General features: G+C 47.8%; 1 protein-coding gene across 1 annotated transcript; it reads left to right on the top strand.

Annotated features, from left to right (window-relative positions):
* The first annotated feature begins 384 nt into the window (after nt 1-384).
* EGR1 (early growth response 1) lies at nt 385-4,179 on the top strand. Its single transcript, XM_027096260.1, has 2 exons — nt 385-965; nt 1,668-4,179. Exons 1-2 carry the CDS (start codon nt 665-667, stop codon nt 2,960-2,962), a joined length of 1,596 nt encoding a protein of 531 aa, XP_026952061.1. The 5' UTR covers nt 385-664; the 3' UTR covers nt 2,963-4,179.
* Nucleotides 4,180-19,742: the final 15,563 nt, after the last annotated feature.

Genomic DNA, 19,742 nt, shown 5'->3' with positions numbered 1-19,742 from the left:
GCAGCGCCTTATTTGGAGTGCCCAGATATGGCCCGGCTGTTTCCGGCTCCGGGAGGAGGGAAGAAGGCGGAGGGAAGGGGCGGGGGCAACGCCGGGAACTACGGAGCAGCTTCGGTCCGGGAGTCCTCAGCTGTGGCTTGAGCACTAAGCTTCCTCAAGGCCTGGGCACCCAGGGTGTGGGAGCCGGCGTCGGGCCCAGGGTGCGGGATGGCAGTGCCTATGGCTCTTGGAGAGGGGGCTTCACGTCACTCCGGGTCCTCCCGGCTGGTCTTGCCATATTAGGGCTTCCTGTTTCCCATTTATGGCCATGTACGTCACGAAGGAGGTGGGTCCATGTCGTTCCAGACCCTTCAAATAGAGGCGGATCCGAGGAGTCGCGAGAGATCCCAGCGCGCAGAACTCGGGGAGCCGCCGCCGCCAGCTGCCGCCGCCGCTGCCACCAGCTTCCGCCGCAGGACCGGCCCCTACCCCAGCCTCGGCAGCCGCGCCGCGTCTACACCGGCCGGCGGCGAGGGCGAGCCGGCAGACCCCACCTGCGCTCTCCACAGTGTGCCCCGCGCCCCGCATGTGACCTGGCCAGGCCCCCGAGAGGTGTCCCCCGCAGCTCCTGCCCCGGGCTGCGCCCACCCGCCCCAACACCAGCTCTCCAGCCCGCCAGTCCGGGATGGCGGCAGCCAAGGCCGAGATGCAGCTGATGTCCCCGCTGCAGATCTCCGACCCCTTTGGCTCCTTTCCTCATTCGCCCACCATGGACAACTACCCTAAGCTGGAGGAGATGATGCTGCTGAGCAATGGGGCTCCCCAGTTCCTCGGTGCCTCCGGGGCCCCGGAGGGCAGCGGCGGTAGCAGCAGCAGCAGCGGGGGCGGTGGAGGTGGAGGGGGCGGCAGCAACAGCAACAGCAGCGGCGGCGCCTTCAACCCTCAGGGGGAGGCGGGCGAGCAGCCCTACGAGCACTTGACCGCAGGTAAGCTGTGGCCTACGTCGAGGGCTAGCCCCTTCGCCACCATCCTGGCGTCTGGTCCTTCCCCACGGCCTTTGCAGCGCCCCTTCACCGCGGCAGTGCTTCTAGACTTCAGGGATGCAAGTGGGGTTTCCCTTCCATTCCTGTCATCCCCAAGGTCCTGTGTTAGAGGAATGCCTGGGGACATCCCCCCACCCCCTCCTCGTCCTTAACGGTGCACAGGGGAGCCAGCTTTTGTTTTGGATGGAGAGCTGTGGGGCTGCGGGGGTGGGGGGAGAGGGGGAGGGCTTGTTTTGACGAGCAGGGCTGCGCCCCCTCCGCCTCCAGGAAGGCTAGCCTGCCGCCTGTCCCCAGGGAAGGACCGTGATCCTTGGCCAGGGATGTCTCGGCAGCCCCGGGTAGGGGTCGCGCACTAGCGGTGGCCGAGGGGGTGCTGGCGGGAATCCCTCGCCCTCGCAGCCGCTGCTGCGGAACGCTGGGAGCTGCAGTGGAGGGGGATTCTCCGTATTTGCGTCAGCTGTTGTTGAAATGGGTTCTGCCTCTGGATCGGGTCCAGGAACATTGCAATCTGCTGCTATCAATTATTAACCAGCTCAAGAGTCAATGGTAGCTGGCCCGACCTCTCGCCTGGCAGCATGGGTCCTCCTCGCCCTCCAGTGATTGCTCTCCAGTAACCAGGCCTCCTCCCTCTCTCTCTCCTGCCAGAGTCTTTTCCTGACATCACTCTGAATAACGAGAAGGTTCTAGTGGAGACGAGTTACCCCAGCCAAACCACCCGGCTGCCCCCCATCACCTACACTGGCCGCTTCTCTCTGGAGCCTGCACCCAACAGTGGCAACACCTTATGGCCTGAGCCCCTTTTCAGCCTGGTCAGCGGCCTCGTTAGCATGACCAACCCCCCAGCCACCTCATCCTCAGCATCATCTCCAGCGGCCTCCTCCTCTGCCTCTCAGAGCCCACCCCTGAGCTGCGCAGTGCAGTCCAACGACAGCAGCCCTATTTACTCAGCGGCACCCACTTTCCCCACACCTAACACCGACATCTTCCCTGAGCCACAAGGTCAGGCCTTTCCAGGCTCAGCAGGCACCGCGCTTCAGTACCCACCTCCTGCCTACCCTGCTGCCAAGGGTGGCTTCCAGGTCCCCATGATCCCTGACTATCTGTTTCCACAACAGCAGGGGGACCTGGGCCTGGGCACCCCAGACCAGAAACCCTTCCAGGGCCTGGAGAGCCGTACCCAGCAGCCTTCGCTCACTCCACTCTCTACCATCAAGGCCTTTGCCACACAGTCGGGCTCCCAGGACCTGAAGGCCCTCAACACCACCTACCAGTCCCAGCTCATCAAACCCAGCCGCATGCGCAAGTACCCCAACCGACCCAGCAAGACACCCCCCCATGAACGCCCCTACGCCTGCCCCGTGGAGTCCTGTGACCGCCGCTTCTCTCGCTCAGATGAGCTCACCCGCCACATCCGCATCCACACCGGCCAGAAGCCCTTCCAGTGCCGCATCTGCATGCGCAACTTCAGCCGCAGCGACCACCTCACCACCCACATCCGCACCCACACAGGCGAGAAGCCATTCGCCTGTGACATCTGTGGGAGAAAGTTTGCCAGGAGTGATGAACGCAAGAGGCATACCAAAATCCACTTGCGGCAGAAGGACAAGAAAGCAGACAAAAGTGTGGCCTCTGCCGCTACCTCCTCTCTCCCTTCCTACCCATCCCCAGTGGCTACCTCTTACCCATCCCCAGCCACCACCTCATACCCATCACCCGTGCCCACCTCCTACTCCTCTCCCGGCTCCTCGACCTACCCATCGCCTGTGCACAGTGGTTTCCCGTCACCCTCCGTGGCTACCACATACTCCTCCGTTCCTCCTGCTTTCCCTGCCCAGGTCAGCAGCTTCCCTTCCTCAGCTGTCACCAACTCCTTCAGCGCCTCCACAGGGCTTTCGGACATGACGACCACGTTTTCTCCCAGGACAATTGAAATTTGCTGAAAGGAAAGGAAAAAGGCAGAAAATGAAACACAAGAGACTTAAAGGACGGGAGGAGGAGATGGCCGTAGGAGGGGGCTCCTCTTAAGTCAGATGGAGGTTCTCAGAGCCAAATCCTCCTCTACTTGACCCCAGGGTCGCTGTGGAAGGTCTGTTGGCCAACAATTCTTTCTGTCCACTTCCCTTTCCTCCCCAGGACCTACTCCCTTTGACTTCAGCTGCCTGAAACAGCCATGTGCAAGGTCTTCACTTCTATCCAAAGAACTTGATTTGCATGGATTTTGGATATATCATTTCAGTATCATCTCCATCGTATGCCTGACCCCTTGCTCCCTTCAATGCTAGAAAATCAAGTTGGCAAAATGGGGTTTGGGCCCCTCAGAGTCCAGCCTTGTACTCTTGTACAGTGTCTGTGCCATGGATTTTGTTTTTCTTGGGGTACTCTTGATGTGAAATAATTTGCATACTCTTGTATTATTTGAAATTAGATCCTCACTTTGGGGAAAAAAAAAAAAAAGAAAAGCCAAGCAAACCAATGGTGATCCTTTGTTTTGTGATGATGCTGTGACAATTAAGTTTGAAGCTTTTTTTGAAACAGCAATTCTTGGTATTAATCGGAGCATGTTTCAGAGTGTTGTTCTGTTAACCTTTTTGTAAATATTGCCCGACTGTACTCTCACATGTGGCAAAATATGGCTTGGTTTTTCTCCTTTTTTTGAAAGGTTTGGGTTTTTTTTTGTCCTTTTGGTTTAAAAAGTTTCACGTCTTGGTGCCTTTTGTGTGATGCGCCTTGCTGACGGCTTGACATGTGCAATTGTGAGGGATGTGCTCACCTCTAGCCTTAAGGGGGGCAAGGAGTGGTGATTCAGGGGAGGCTTTGGGAGCAAAATAAGGAAAAGGGCTGAGCTTGAGCTTCAGTTCTCCAGAATGTAAGAAAACAAAATCTAAAAATCAGAACTCTCAAAAGTCTATTTTTTTAACTGAAAATGTAAATTTATATATATATTCAGGAGTTGGAATGTTGTAGTTACCTACTGAGTAGGCGGCAATTTTTGTATGTTATGAACATGCAGTTCATTATTTTGTGGTTTTATTTTACTTTGTACTTGTGTTTGCTTAAACAAAGTGACTGTTTGGCTTATAAACACGTTGAATGCGCTTTACTGCCCATGGGATATGTGGTGTATATCCTTCAGAAAAATTAAAAGGAAAATAAAATAGCTGTGGTTGGGTGTGTTTCCTGGGCTAGGGGGAGGCCTCTGTAGTAGCCGTCTCTATCGAGGGGTTTGAGGGGCTTTTCCAGAGACAAGGATATTCCAACCAGAGACGTGCCCACTGTGTGTCACTGGAGTGAATTCTTTGAGAATTGGGTTTGGGTCTCCTCTTCTTGATACTGGGCCCATTCCTCAGTCTGGTGGGCTTCAGGCTTATCTTGGTTAGTGAAAGCTAAAAAAGGCCAGAGATAGAGGAGGAACATGTGTGGCCAGAGGTAGCACCATTCTAGCCCCAAATGTCTGACCAGCCCTGCCTCCATCTCTACCCAGGGTAGGGAAATTCTGTGTTCTTGGGAATCCCTGCCCTATACACCTGGGGGAGATAAGGGGTGGGCAGAGGGCTTTGGGAAACAGTAAAAGCTGGGGCTGCCTCAGACTCTTCCTCCCATCCTCCATGTCCCCAGAACCCTGAGGGTATCGAAGAAGGTTAGAAGAGGCAAGGACCAGTTATCAAGCCAAGAATCCTTCCAGGAGAAAATCTCATTACTTGCCAGCTAGAGCTGTGAACCTTGGCAGCCTCCTGTGACACAGGGCAGAGGGGGCAGGAGGCTGGCCTGGTGTCTATTGTTCCACCTAGACTAAGTCTGTCCCCACTATGCAGGAGGCCTAAAGTGCTAGGTTCCTCTGGCCCCAGCCCCCAGAGGGTCCACACTCATAGCCAGAGCAATTCTCGTGGGCTTGTGAGCATCTGTCTATTCTGTGAGAGACCTTGAGCTGGCCATGACAACAAGGCACATTGTCAGTTGGGGAGATAGAGATGAAGCCAAAAATTATAACATGGTGCTAGGTCATATAACATGGGCAAGCATGAGGCTCTCTGGGAGTACTGCGAAGGACACTCAACCCACCCAGGGGCTTAGGAAAGGTGGAAAAGTTGAGTTTGGCAGAGTAAGTGGAAGTCAGCCCGATTGGCTTGCTTTGTGTGTGAGACAGGGAGGATGGATGGTTGGATTACTGAATGGAAGCGCTACCTCCAACCCTGGTATGAGTCTTCTGTGAATTGGTCAGACACCACCTTCCATTGGTCAGATGGGTGCAATAAATTTGGTGTCCTGGAATTCCCAAGCCTTGGCTCCCTTCCCAACTTCTGACCCCCAAATCAAGGACAATGAAGTATCCCCTCTATCCAGTATGGATATCAGGCCCTGAATGAAATCGAAGTCTAACCTACCTCCACACCTTCTCCTCCCCCAAGGGTCTCCCTGGTTACCAACCCACACCTCTCCCGGAGCCAGGGGAATTCCAGCAATCCCCTGGCATCAACCCAATTCTTTCTCTTCCATTCTACCCCTCAAGCACCAGCAGTGTTTGATCTCTGCCCTTTCCCATGACACCAGACTCCTCAGCCTGGAACACGGGGAACAAAGCCACCTTCTCTAGCAACGGGCACATCCCTGTAGCCTCCTGGCAAAATCACCACGTCCTGATGGGACAATATTTGCATTGGCACACCTCTTCCCAGCCCCACCTCCCCTCCCCATCTTACTCTAGGCCCAGGAAAACAAGACTATGCCTTTTACACATTCTTAAGAATTTCTCATCACAGGCTTCCAAGAAAAAAAACATGGCAAGAATAAAATACGAAAGAAGGAGCAAAGAGACTCACTCTGTTCCTTTAAAGCAAAGGGTCTCCTACATTGTTACAGTGCATCAGAATCAGATTCCTAGGCCTCATTCCCAGAGCATCTGATTCCTGAGGTCTGGAATGGGGTCCTGGAACTGGCCTTGATAACTAGCATGCCAGGTGATTCTGATGCAGATGCCAAGCCTGCCAGCTAATTATTATTAGTCCTGTCACCAGGGTTTCTTTAGGTTCTGACAGTTGAAATTTAAGTTTCTTTGCATGTTTAAATAGGCCAAGACTCAATAATTGCCTGATTTTTAGGTCCTATAGTGTAAAGAAAAAGGAAAGTGTTCACTTTAACTCCTGCTCCTGTGAGGGAAATCTAAAACCAAGGGCACAGGGCAGTGCTGATAAAAACTCGCATCATCATAAAGGCTGAGGTTTGGGAAGGGACCCAGATAGTGTTGAACAATTGATTGCTACCTGGGGACATTGTCTAGGGCTTCAGGGATGTGGAGAGGGACAGAGAGGAATGGGGTGGAAGAGGAGAGAGGGCAAGGGAACTCGGCCAGCGAAGGACAGGTTTCAATTCTGAAGCAAAAGAAAACCAGGTCCTAAGGACTCTTGACCCTGACCTCTTAGTATCTGAGAGGTACTCTTTTCTCTTAAATTTCAGGAATGTTCAGCCTCATTCATTTTGAAAGATTCTAAGCACTCAGAAAGGCAGAGCTTAGCTTCTATCGTCAGGCTGGGTTTGAGGTGTGCTTCCTTCTACCTGCCCCCACTTACAGCTCCCACACCCCAGGAAGAAATGGAGTCAGGAACGGGTGCAATGGAGTCAGAGGGGTTCTCTCCAACGTTCCCCTCTCTCCTCTGCTGTTTTCCCTGGTGCAGCGACACTTAATGCAACTTGAGAGGGGAAGATTGGGCAGAGTGAGATCCCAGTGGTCCTAAGGGGAATGAGACCAAGTCTAAAAGAAGCAGGTATTGAGCAAGTAAGATGTCAACATTCTACCCATACGCCTTTGGGTGCTAATAAGATTTTGCACCCAAATAGCAAATCTAGCCCTCCACTTCAGTGATTTTTCATCCCATCTCCCTTTTCCCAGTACTAGAACCTAGGAGAGCCTTTTGAGGCAAAGCTTACTCGATATGTTCTCTTAAGTCAAGTTGGTGGCTCAGTTTCTCAGATCCAAGTAAAACTATCTCATCTCCTTTTTCAGGAAGCCCTCCCATAAGTCCATTCTCCTCAGTACTTAGATTGTTTATTATTATTATTACTGCTATTATTATGACTTTATTGAGGTACACTTGATGTACATATAAAAGTACACAAAACTGATGTAAATACAATTGAGGTACATGTAAAGTGTACAATTTGATGAGTCTTGACATGTGTACACAGGTGAAACCATCGCCACAATTAAGAAAATGAACATATCCATCACCTTCAAAACTTTCCTCATACCCCTTGGACGTCTTTCCTTCTTCTACTTCTGTCCCCAGGCAACCGCTGATCTGTTTTCTGTCACTATATAGATCAGTTTGCATTTTCTGGAGTTTCATACAAGTTGAATAATTCCGTATGTACTCGTTTTGGTCTGGGTTCTCTCACTTAGCATTGTTATTTTGAGATTCATCCATGTTGTTGCATGTATAAATAGTTCACTCCTTTTTATTGCTGAGCAGTATTCCACTGCACAGCTATAGCACAATTTGCTCATCTTCTCACCTGTGCATGGACGTTGGGGTTGGTTCCCTTTAGGGGCTATTAGAAATAGAGCTGCTTTGAGCATTTGAGTACAAGTATTTGTGTGGGTGTGGGCCCATTCACTCCAGAGCCCCCCCGTTCTGGCACCTTCTTCCCACCACGTCCCCATTTACTCCCCTCTCTCTTACTCAAAGCAATAATCACCCCCTTCCCCCCCCACTCACAGAGTCAGGGCCCAGACTCCTAAAATTTTTTTGCTTCATTTAATCTTTCTGCATGGAAACGGAGCCATCCCCTTCATCATCTTTATTGCTCTATTTCAAACTCCGTCCCGTTTGTTTATATCTTCTTGGTAATATGTCTGGGGCTAAATAAGGTATGCTTGTTTATATGTCATTATTTATTCAGTTTGGCAAATGTCCTTAAGTCCTCAGCAATACTTTTCTAAGGAGAAAAGGTGCGTGGTGGATGGTGGGCCACACACTGATGAGGTGCTCGTACCTCAGAAGGAGGAAGGGGCTAAGATCAGATGGTGTGGGAAATTGTCCCGGGAGACTAGTCCTGAGAGGTTATCTGTACACGTTGCATTTTGTTACTATCTCCTGGGGGATCTTACCTGGATGGATTTTGTAGAACATGGGCCCCACTCACTCACTAGTTATCACAAACCCTATCTTACCACATTCCCACCCCTCAGTTCTGAGATAGTCTTGCAACTGCATCTTTTCTCTCTCCTCTTTGGGCCAAGGGAGCCTGGGGCTGTGCAGCAGCCTGAGGGTGAAAAGGCAGTGGGGGTCAGAGGGTGGGTTCCCAACTCTGATAAACTGGCACTTGCTGCCTGCCTGGGTATATGTTGGGGTTGGTGTGGGGAGAGGGTGACTTGCTTTATTTTAGAAGATTATCCTTAACAGTTACCCTTTTCAGACAGACAATAACAAGTGTTGGTGATGTGAAAAAACTGGAACCCTCATACATTGCTGGTAGGCATGTAAAAAGGTGCCACTTTGGAAAACAGTTTAGCCATTTCTTATAAAGTTAAACATACACTTACCATACGACCCAGCAATTCCACTCCTGGCTATCTACCCAAGAGAAGTGAAAACATGTTTACACAAAGATATGGATGCGAGTATTCATAAGAGCCAAAAAGTGTAAACAAGTCAAAATCTCTATTCAACTGGTGAATGGATAAATAAGGTGTGGCAGATCCAAACAACGAAAGACCACTCTGCAATCATTAAGGGACAAAATATGGATGTGTGCTACAACATGGATAAACCTTAAAGACATTATAATAAAAAAAGTTAGGTGCATATTGTATGGTTGCATTTATATGAAATGTCCAGAAAAGGCACATCTATAGAGACAGCAGATTAGTAGTTGCCAGGGGCTCGGGGTAAGAGTAGATCTTGAGGGACTTCCCTGGCTGTCCAGTGGTTAAGATTCTGTGCTTCCACTGCAGGGGATGCAAGTTTGATCCCTGGTGGGGGAACTAAGGTCCTGCATGCGGAGGGGCGCAGCCAAAAATAAATTAAAAAGAGAAAAAAAAAGAGTAGATCTTGACTGCAAATCAGCTTCTTATTTTGGGGATGATGGAAATGTTCTAAAAATGAACTGTGATGTTTGAACAACTCCGGAAATTTACTAAAAGTCATTGAATTGTATTCTTAAAATGGACGAATTTTATGGTATGTAAATAAAGCTATTTTTAAACCCTTTATACCTCACTACATCTAGATTTTTAAAATCTTTTCCTTTCCTGTCTTCTAGTGCCCATTCCCCAGGTAGACTTCCCAGTGCTCATTCCGTCCTACAGACCTGTCCTCCCTCCCTGGGGGTGACCCTCTTGAGCCCTCTCTCCTGCTGGCTGCCCTGGCCTGGGCTCTGACCAGCCTCTCTGCTGGGAGAACATAGCCCTCTAAGACCATGACGCTGATTTGCAAACTAGAGTCCAAAGAGCAGGCCTGGAAATAGTGGGGAGGGAGGCCCTCCTAAGGCTCTCACTTGGGACTCATTTGGAGGGAGGGGGTTTAGTAAATCTGGGGAGGCAAATGCATGGAAACGAATCTGTGTTCTCCCAGCCCTGTGACCCAGGTAAATCAGGCTGCCCACCTGGGCCTGAGTGCCTCCTGAGTTCCCAGACAAACCCAGAAGTCGCCATTTCCACAGAACCATAAGTGGGTGCCCGCCTCAGAGAAAATTATCTCAGCCTCCTCAGAAGCTCATTTCTGCTCATAACCAACTTCTCATCCTAGAATCTTTTCAGATCCAAAGACCAAACTCCTGAGAACAAAACTGGGCCTCATTTATTGAACAAATTAATGAAGCACCTACTGGGGTTAAGTTGGTCCAGAGCATATGGAGGGGATCTGGGAGAACAAAAAACAAAACCATCCCAGCCTGCCAAACACCTTTGAATCTCTTTAGAACCAACTTTGAATTCCTTCAAACTGGCTTGTCAGAGAGAGTGAATCTCCAGCTGCCTTATCAAAACCAGTTTTCAAAAAAAATGTCATGAAGAACCTAGGGTTAAGACAGGAATAAAGACACAGACCTACTAGAGAATGGACTTGAGGATATGGGGAGGGGGAAGGGTAAACTGTGACAAAGCGAGAGAGAGGCATGGACATATATACACTACCAAGCGTAAGGTAGATAGCTAGTGGGAAGCAGCCGCATAGCACAGGGAGATCAGCTCGGACTGCCTGGAGGGGTGGGATAGGGAGGGTGGGAGGGAGGGAGACGCAAGAGGGAAGAGATATGGGAACATATGCATATATGTAACTGATTCATAAAAAAAAAAAATACTAAGTCTTGAAATAAGTAGTTAAAAAAAAACGAAAAAAAAACGTTTTCAGGGCTTCCCTGGTGGCACAGTGGTTGAGAGTCCACCTGCTGATGCAGGGGACACGGCTTCGTGCCCCGGTTCGGGAAGATCCCACATGCCGCGGAGTGGCTGGGCCCGTGAGCCGTGGCCGCCGAACCTGCGCTTCTGGAGCCTGTGCTCCGCAACAGGAGAGGCCACAACAGTGAGAGGCCCGCGTACTGCAAAAAAACAAACAAACAAACAAACGAAAACCAGTTTTCAGTCACCTCAACACCAATCATCCATCTTAAACTGTCTTCTCAGAACCACCTATTTAATACTCTAAGGTCCACCCGACCTGGCCCATTTGTAAGTCTTTTTAGATCAGTGATGAGACCAAGCAGTACTTTGGGGAGCGTTCTCAATATCCTATGAATGATGCAAATGCAAATTTGATTGCCCCAAGTCTCTATAAAACAGAAACTCTGGAGTGGTGACTGCTTCCAATCCCATTCCAGCGGCCTCAGAACCAAATTTGTCCCCTCAAATTTGTGATGACTCCCCTGATTGTCTCCTCAGAGCCATCTTTCATTCTCTTCAGAGCCAGACTTCATTCTTGGCTACTGAAACTGCCAAGGTCCTTAGAATTTTCTTCTCAGAAGCATCTTGGTTCTATCCAGAAATACTTTTTTTCAATCTCCTAGACCCAACTGTCAGGCTTCAAAAAGCAAGACTTTAAAAGTTATTCATCCATGGGCCTCAGGTTTCCCATCTGTTTAATGGGGAAAACTTCTTTTTCTTTAAAAAAAGAACATGATTTTTTTTCTGATTACGAAATATATATCAATTGTGAGAAATATAGAAACACCTTACCTTTTTCACACATGGTAGATTGAGGGATAGCCCTTGGATGCATGAAAGTCTCACACACTGATGGAGGGAGAATAAACTGGTATAAGCCTTCTTGAGGGCAATTCAACAACATGCACCAAAAGCCTTATAAAACTTCATGCCAGGGCTTCCCTGGTGGCGCAGTGGTTAAGAATCCGCCTGCCAATGCAGGGGACACGGGTTTGATCCCTGATCCAGGAAGATCCCACATGCTGAGGAGAAACTAAGCCTGTACGCCACAACTACTGAGCCTGCACTCTACAGCCCACGAGCCACAACTACTGAGCCCATGTGCCTAGAGCCCGTGCTCTGCAGCAAGGGAAACCACCGCAATGAGAAGCCCACATACCGCAAGGAAGAGTAGCCCCCACTCTCTGCAACTAGAGAAAGCCCACGTGCAGCAACGAAGACCCAATGCAGCCAAAAATGAATAAATAAATGTCTTAAAAAAAAAAGTGCATGCCTTCTGACCTAGCAGGTCTTCCAGGATTGCTATTAATTACAGTGTATTATTCGCAATGGAGAAAAACTGGCAACAACATAAATGTCCTATGGGTGATGGCTGAAGTAAATTGTTATATGATGGACTACTAGGCAGTCACTATAAATCATGTTCTAAAATAACTATTGACCTGAAAAAATACCCAAATATACTACTAAGTGGTAAATATATAAAACTCTATATGACATGATTCCAGTTACATAAAATGCACACATGCACACACACATACATCAAATGTTAATGTTATTTCTGATGGGATTATGGGAAATTTTAATTTCATTTCATGTACTTTTCTGTATTTCCAAGTAAGCAAGTTTTTAAAAAATCATCAGAAGAAAGTATTTATGAAAGAAAAAGAAAAAATAAGATTAGGTAAGCAAATAATTATTTTCTAGAATCTGGTATGATGTAGTCATCTTTAGGAAGTTCCTCTGATGGAGTATTTTCTCCCCCTGCACAGATGTGCTCCTTCAGTTGTAAGGTGTTAAGAGCGCTAAAAAGAAAAGAAGGGAAAGATTTTGTAGTGACTAAGAGCTCTAGGTTCTTTGCTGAGAGGACACAGGTTGGCTGTTTAATATTCCCTGTAGGTGGATTGTCCGTTGGGGCTGGCAGGATAGAAGCATCAGGGAGCTGCTGCTGGCTTCTATATTTGGGGTCTGTAGGTTTTTTAAAAGTCAAAAAGCAGTGTTGTTTTATTAGCTTGCCACCCTATTTCTCACAGGACTCTTGAGCTCTTGCCCCTATCACCAAATTATCTCTCCCCATTTCCAATACACAATTCATGCATACTACTAGGCTCCAAGTTTTTCTCTTAAACTTCTTTCTTTTGCTTATAACTGGGTTGGTGTTAACCAGGTGATCTTGTTGTTTATTCTTGGATCAGACTGTTTGCTTTGTTGTACCCCAGTTTAGCAGGCATATCTTGGGAGAGAGCCCAAGTCTGAGTAAATTTCTTGGGGCCACACGGAGCACTGGGCCATCCAAAGTCTATGCTGCTCCTCAGTTACTCAGTCAGTCTGTTATCCAAAACACATTCACCAAATGCTACCTGCTTTCTGTCATGCCCTGAGCATGCAGAGATAAACAAGATAGAGTCTGGGCCATCACAGAATTGGGTGGGGGGAGATTTAGAAATAAATAATTGCCTCACAGTGTGATAGAGGTGTGTATGGAGCAGGGAGTGACTAATCCTATGACGGAGGAGGCGAACAGGGTGTAGGAGGAAGATGGGGTGTTCACAGGAGAGGGATTTGCAGGCAGAGGCAATAACAAGTACAAAGGCAAGGAAGTCAAGGTGTTCAGGAACCTGTGAATTAATGGTGGTGTGGCCTGAGAGCAAGGAAAGGAGGGGGGCCAAGAAACGGGGCTGGAAAAGCAGGTTGGGGCCAGAAGGCCAACAACTTAGTTTGACTGTGTTTCTGGGTGTTCGAAAGGCTGCACTGCTTCCTGCCTCCTTGGGAGGGTCCTGGTCCCCCCGCTCCATTTCCAATTTAGTTATTGCAATAATAACAATAATGATAAGAATAATTTGGTCACTTCAGATTTTACACATGCTCTTTAATTTCAGCTTTCAATAAAGCACGAGTGACCTCAAACTCAATTATTTGACCTTAGCCCATCTTCCTTTAAATAACATATAACTTTTAAATATGCCCCAATTTCATGGATAAATCAAGCCTCATTTTTATGTGTGTGTTTAAATTTTGAAACATTCACAAAAGTAGGAGGGAGTAGTGTAATGAACTTCTCTGTATCTAACCATCAGTTCAACACCTGTCAACTCACAGCTGGTCTTGACTCGTCTACACTGCCTTCCGCACTCCCTGCTACTACACGCTGGATTGTTTTGAAGCAAATTCCAGACATTACCTAATTTCATCTGAAAATACTTCAGTATATATCTTTATGAGTATTTTTTAAGTTCCTTTGTTTGAATCAAGACCTGAAAAAGACCACATTTTTCATTTGTTGATATGTCTTTTAAGTTTCTTTTCATTCATATTAGTTTCCCTTGCTATTTATTTATTGAAGAAACCAAGTTACTTGTCCTGAAGAATTCCCCACTTTTAGATTTGACAGATTACATTTTTTTCCCCTCATAATGTTATTTACTATGTCCTTCTATCCCGTGAATTTCCTATAAACTCGTTTTTTTAATATTTATTTTTATTTTTATCATTTATTTTTGGCTGCATTTGGTCTTCATTGCTGCATGCGGGCTTTCTCTAGTTGCAGCGAGTCTGGGTTACTGTTTGTTGTGGTGTGCGGGCTTCTCATTTCAGTGGCTTCTCTTGCTATGGAGCACAGGCTCTAGGTGTGTGGGCTTCAGTAGTTGTGGGCAGGCTCTGTAGTTGTGGCTCACGGGCTCTAGAGCGCAGGCTCAGTAGCTGCGGTGCACAGGCTTAGTTGCTCCGCAGCATGTGGGATCTTCCCGGACCAGGGCTCGAACCCATGTCCCATTCATTGGCAGGCGGATTCTTAACCACTGTGCCATCAGGGAAGCCCCCAAACTCATTTTTATACCTAGAGGTTTGATCAAATTCAGGTTCACTTTTAAGGTCATGCTATGTACTTGCTTCTGCAATATATCAAGAGACACATAATTTTTGGTTCTCTCTCTCTCTTTTTAATTTTCTAGATATTATTTTTTAATTGAAAAATAATTCATATAACATAAAAATTACAGTGTAAAATTCAGTGGTTTTTAATATAGTCACGCTGTTGTACAACTACTGCCACTACCTAATTCCAGAACATTACCATCAACCCCTAAAGAAATCCTGTACCTGTTGGCAGTCACTCCGTGTTCCACCCACCCCCCAGCACCTGGCAACCACCAATCTACTTTCTGTCTGTCTTTGCCTATTCTGGACATTTCATGTAGATAAAACAATAAAATATGTGGCCTTTGGTATCTCAGTTCACTTAGCATTATATTTTTTTAGCATAATATTTTTAAGGTTTATCCATGTTGTAACATGTATCAGTACTTCATTCCCCTTTTTTTTCTTTTGCGGTACGCAGGCCTCTCACTGTTGTGGCCTCTCCCGTTGCGGAGCACAGGCTCCGGACGCGCAGGCTTAGTGGCCATGGCTCACGGGCCTAGCCGCTCCGCGGCATGTGGGATCCTCCCGGACCAGGGCACGAACCTGTGTCCCCTGCATCGGCAGGCGGACTCTCAACTACTGCACCACCAGGGAAGCCCCATTCCCCTTTTTTTGGCTGAATAATATTCCATTGTATGGATATACCACATTTTAAAAATCCACTTATCAGTTAATGGACATTTGGGTTGCTTCCATTTTGATTATTACAAATAATGCTGCAGCTACGGACATTATATACAGGTTTCTATGTGAACATATGTTTTCTGTTTTCTTGGGTGTCTCTCTTTTTGTGATGTTAAAATTAATTGATGAGTTCAAGTATTATTGATATTATAAAGTTCCCTTCCATCCTTCACCACCCAATGGTTTTAGGAATCCCTGGATTACTGATGATCCTTGTCTAAATCTATTATCTCATTAGAGGTTACTAAATGGTGATTTTGTTATTCTACCATTCCATTTGCATTTGTTAGCCAGAATTTGTCTATGATGAACTTAGGCTTAATCATAGTTGTTTAAAAAAAAAAAAAAAGGGCAGGATAAATACTTGATTATTTTCTTTCACTTATCGGATAATGATATTTTGTACTTTCCTGTATAGAACCCTAATAAATGCTGGATTTCTACATGGTCAAAGCTCTACAAGGTTTGCAATAAAGAATTGCAAATAAGGAATTACGATCCTGGAGCCAGAAAATACAGAGTTATTCCAATCTCTACTTGGGGAATTATGGGGAGTTCACATAATGCCCCACAGCAATACTTCATAAAAGTCCTCCTACTTTGCCCTTCTAACTTTCCTTCTCCCTCTCCTTCCTTGTTCTTTATTAAATAGATCAGTTTAGCCTCTCTGCCCAAGTCCTTCCTTTTTCCAGCCTCTCAGACTCTACATCTCTCTCTAACTACTCCCTCCCCCCAGTTCTGATTGTGCATCACAAAATGTCCAGGAACTGGGCTGGCAAAGACTGAACCCTCTAAACTGGAAAGTGGGAAAGTGGGATCGGATTCTGAGCTGGAAACCTTTTGGTGGACGGATAAGTTAGGAGAGAAAAAAGGGAGGAACACTCACACTAATAAACCTCATTTCCATAACATGTATTTTCTGCAATGAACGTGCATCACACATGGTGTGATAAAAATTAAATGCATAAAATGTTTTTAAAATAAAAGAGATGGTAGGGAAGGAAATGAGCACTATTCTTTTTCACTTTCCAGTTGCCCTTCCTTTCCAAATACACTGCCGGCTGCATCCTTGACTTGCTGTTCCAGGGAAAGTGAAGTGGAACCTTGCCTGTGACTCAGGATTCCAAGTGTTTCCCACCTCCACAGCAGTGGGGGTGGGAGTGATGGAGTCTGCTCATGTAACAGTGCAGAGGAGCCTCTGAGAAAGGCCACTGGGAGCCTGCCCAGCTGGAGAGACTGCTGCTTTCGGGTCTCACTGGTTGAAATTGCTGGGCTCACCATCCTTTCCTGCAAGAAGCACCTTCCTGGATCTTAAGGAGACCTCCTGAGGGCTGTTCAATTTATACATCTTTGTATCTCTTAGGGAAATCTCAAGGCATGTGGAGGGTGGTAATGTCCTCTCTAGGTTTCCTCCCACCTCGGGAGTCTGGATGGGAGCCAGAGCCCCAAGACACAGGGCCCCATGTTACCCAGGCCCATCTGTCCAAGCCCTAGAAAGACGCTGGTGGCAAGTCTGAACTAAACCCAGTGAATGCTCCTGGCTGGGTTTTCACCTGTGTGGCAAAAGGCAGGGAAGTGCAGGTGTGGGCAGATATTTGTGGTCTCAGGCTATGTGAGCAGGAGTCCCAGAAGGTGTGGAGAAGACTTGGTGGCAGCAAGACAGTGTTGAACACATAAGTTCTGGACTCACACATCCAAATTCTAATCCCTCACTCTGCCACTTACATTACTTAGTGATCACAGGCAAGTTCCCTACTTCTTTGAGCCTCAGTTTTCACCTGGAGAAAATGGGCATAATGGTTCCCTCTCACTGGTTTGTGGTGAGGATTAAATGAGAATATCTGCTGAGTGCTTGGCCCACTCCTATTGGGAGGTATTGTCATTGAGGAGCCCCATAAACCTCTCAATTTCTTTTTCTCTAAAACAGGGATAAGAGTAGGATCTATTAAATAAGATAATAAATGAAGTGTGGTTGACCCACTATTAACTATTAACTATTAATACTATTAACGCATTCTCTGTTTTGCTTGAGGTGACAATCTGATAGTTGCCTCCTCCTACTGCTTCCTCCCTCACCCTGCTCCAGTTGCCAGGACATGACTATTCTGGTCTTTTTGGACAAAAGGACATAAGTCCCACGGAAAGAAGAATGACACCCAGAAAAGAGCACGAGAGGAGATCAGGGGCCTCTCTCCCTCCTCAGACTGCCTCTCTTTCCCTCCTGCTGCACTCAAACCTCGGGCTTTCCTACTAGCCTCTCTCCCTAGCAAACCTTTTGCCCAAGGGTTCATTTTAGAGACTTCTATAATCTCCAGAGGATCAGTATTAATCTTCCCCACCTACAAGATGAGTGGCAGCTCGAAGCCAAGTGCTTCCCAGCCAGAGAAAGAAATGGAAGTTTCCTTTTTTGCTCCATGTCTCTCTGCCCCTCCCTTCTGCGGGGGAGCTGTATGTGCTCACTCTGGAGGGACCGAAGCCGGGGCTGGCGCTAATGCAATTTTGTCTAGATGAGGCTGGCAGCTGGGAACCACTTTCCCTCGGCTTGCCCTCTGCTGGGGAAACTCCATGACGGAGACAAGGCAGCTGGCAGGGGGAAGACTCAGGTTTGAGGATGAGGACACTGCTGCTGCTGCTGCTGTGCCACGCAGGGCCACGCAGGACCACGCAGGACCCCTTGGCCACAGAGACTGACGCTGATGTCCATTTCGTTCCTGAGGACCTCCTAGAAAGGCAATGCCTTGGGACCTGGGGGCAAGGATTTCTTTATCAGTAGCACAGTCACAAATACAAAGGAACACAGGACTTTTGTGTGGGATTGGGAGTCGGAAGACCTAGGTTCCAGTCTCAGTGCCACCACTCCACGGCCACGTAGTTTTGGTTACGTTGCTTAAGATCTCTGCCCAAATTTTAGCTTCCTTGTTTGTAAAATGTGTTCTAATACCTTCCTCAAAGGACTGTGGGAAGAATTAGTTTAAATAATATATGGGGAAACTGGAACACGGGAGATGGTTAATAAATATTGATTTATTCCACAGAGGGACTGAGGAGAGAGGAAATCATTGGATTCTGGAGGCTTTTTAGTTTATCAGTTTATTCTATAGGCTTAAGCACCGGCCATCATACCATTTGTTGGGTGCCTGATTTTAGTGAAGATGTGTGTTTATCATTCACCATGAGATCCTGAGTGGCTCCCTAAATATTCTGGGCCTCAGAGCTGGTTTCTCTGGGTGGCCAAGGATCAACATGTAGGACAGAAGGAATCTGTTCCTCAGAGATCCAATCAGCATCTCCCTTAAGTCCTCTGCTGCCCTCCATAAACCAGTCCTTCTTTTGTGCCACCAGCACCACATCCCCATTCTGGAAGAGGAGCCAGAATGACACAGCTACATGTCACCCTGTGATCTACACGGGGTGAGGGGAAGGAGCTATGTCCCTGCTAGAACTGAAAAACATCCGTGAGGGCTGCAACTTTTACAGGGAAGGTTACCATGCCAACGACAGGATGAAAGGAAACAAGGCAATGGGTGACACATTTATTATGTGTGTCCACAAACTTGCCTGGAACCTCTTAGGGGCTGCTAACTACAGGATGGGGCTGCCACTGACAGGCAAGAAGGTTCAGGTTAGATTTAAGTCGAACTCCAGTACAGGCAAAACAGATGAGCGCAGGGCAGGGCCAAAGGGAGGATTAGGGAATGTTTCTCTGAGATTGATACCCATCTCTTGTTGAAATGTGTGGGTGTGGTACTGACAGCAGGTGTGGGAGGGGATGATGTCCTAGATACCAGTTTCTGGCTGTGATGGGAACTTCAACTTCCTCCAGGTTATTTTTGCCCTTGCCAGCCTGTCCAGGAGGTCAGCTAGGCTCTGGGGTAGGTAGAGAAGAACAGCAGGCAAGGAGAGCAGGTCATTGGGGCAGTGGCTGAACTGAGAAAGGGGAGCATTAGGGCCACAGATACGCCTCCGGAAGAAGCACCAAATATTGGCAACAAGTTCCCATAGATGTCAAAGAAGGGACAGTCTCCTCCAAGAGGGCAGGACTTCCAGGAAGAATGGCCAAGCTTACCTAGCCCTTCTTATCTCCTTCTCCCCAGCCTCCAGTTGGGAAAGTGCACAGAGAACTGAGGAACTAACATTAATTAAGCACCTACTCCGAGTCAAGCACTTCTTTCTCTCCCTCTCTCTCTCACACCACACACACATACACGCACAGAGGCCCCATTTCGTTTCATCTGATTACCACAACAACCCTGCAAATCAAGAATTATCCCCATTTTACCGATGAGGAAATTGAGATTTAGAGAAGGTAAAGTAGCTTTCCCAGCATCAGTCAGCTGGAAGGGGAGAAGCTGGGATTGTAACCCCGTCTGTCTGAATCCCACTGCTTGGAAGGGAAAACTCTAGACCTTAAGGTAGCCCTATTTTCTTCTGGAAATATATCTTCTGGAGGCGTCAGCTCCATATAGCCCCCAGGCACCGAGGTGGCTAGGGAGAGGCTAAAAGGACACAGCAGGGGACTGGGAATCCCCGCCCCCATCCCCGCCACACACAATTGTTAGGGTGAATGCGCTGCCCCTGCGGGCCGTACCGCTCCCGGACGTGCTTAACAGGCATCCTTCTCATTTTTATCCCCACCTCTCGGAGGAAGAGGAATCTGAGGATCAGAGACTGAAGCGTTTTGCCCAAGGTCACAGAGCAAGTGCCTGGAGCCGGGAATCAGTCTCGGCTCGGTCAGGCATCAAAGG

The sequence above is a fragment of the Aethalodelphis obliquidens genome, unplaced genomic scaffold (assembly GCF_003676395.1).
Source record: "Aethalodelphis obliquidens isolate GAN/ISIS:26980383/991018 unplaced genomic scaffold, ASM367639v1 scaffold4, whole genome shotgun sequence".
Lineage (NCBI taxonomy): Eukaryota > Metazoa > Chordata > Mammalia > Artiodactyla > Delphinidae > Aethalodelphis > Aethalodelphis obliquidens.
Note: the sequence above shows the minus strand (reverse complement) of the source record. Positions and strands in the feature narration are given on the sequence as shown.

Bases quoted from the DNA above. Each gene is read 5' to 3' on its own strand.
- EGR1 (XM_027096260.1), top strand. From the start codon at position 665: ATGGCGGCAGCCAAGGCCGAGATGCAGCTGATGTCCCCGCTGCAGATC. The intron at 966-1,667 runs GTAAGCTGTGGC...CTCTCCTGCCAG, and splicing joins CTACGAGCACTTGACCGCAG to AGTCTTTTCCTGACATCACT.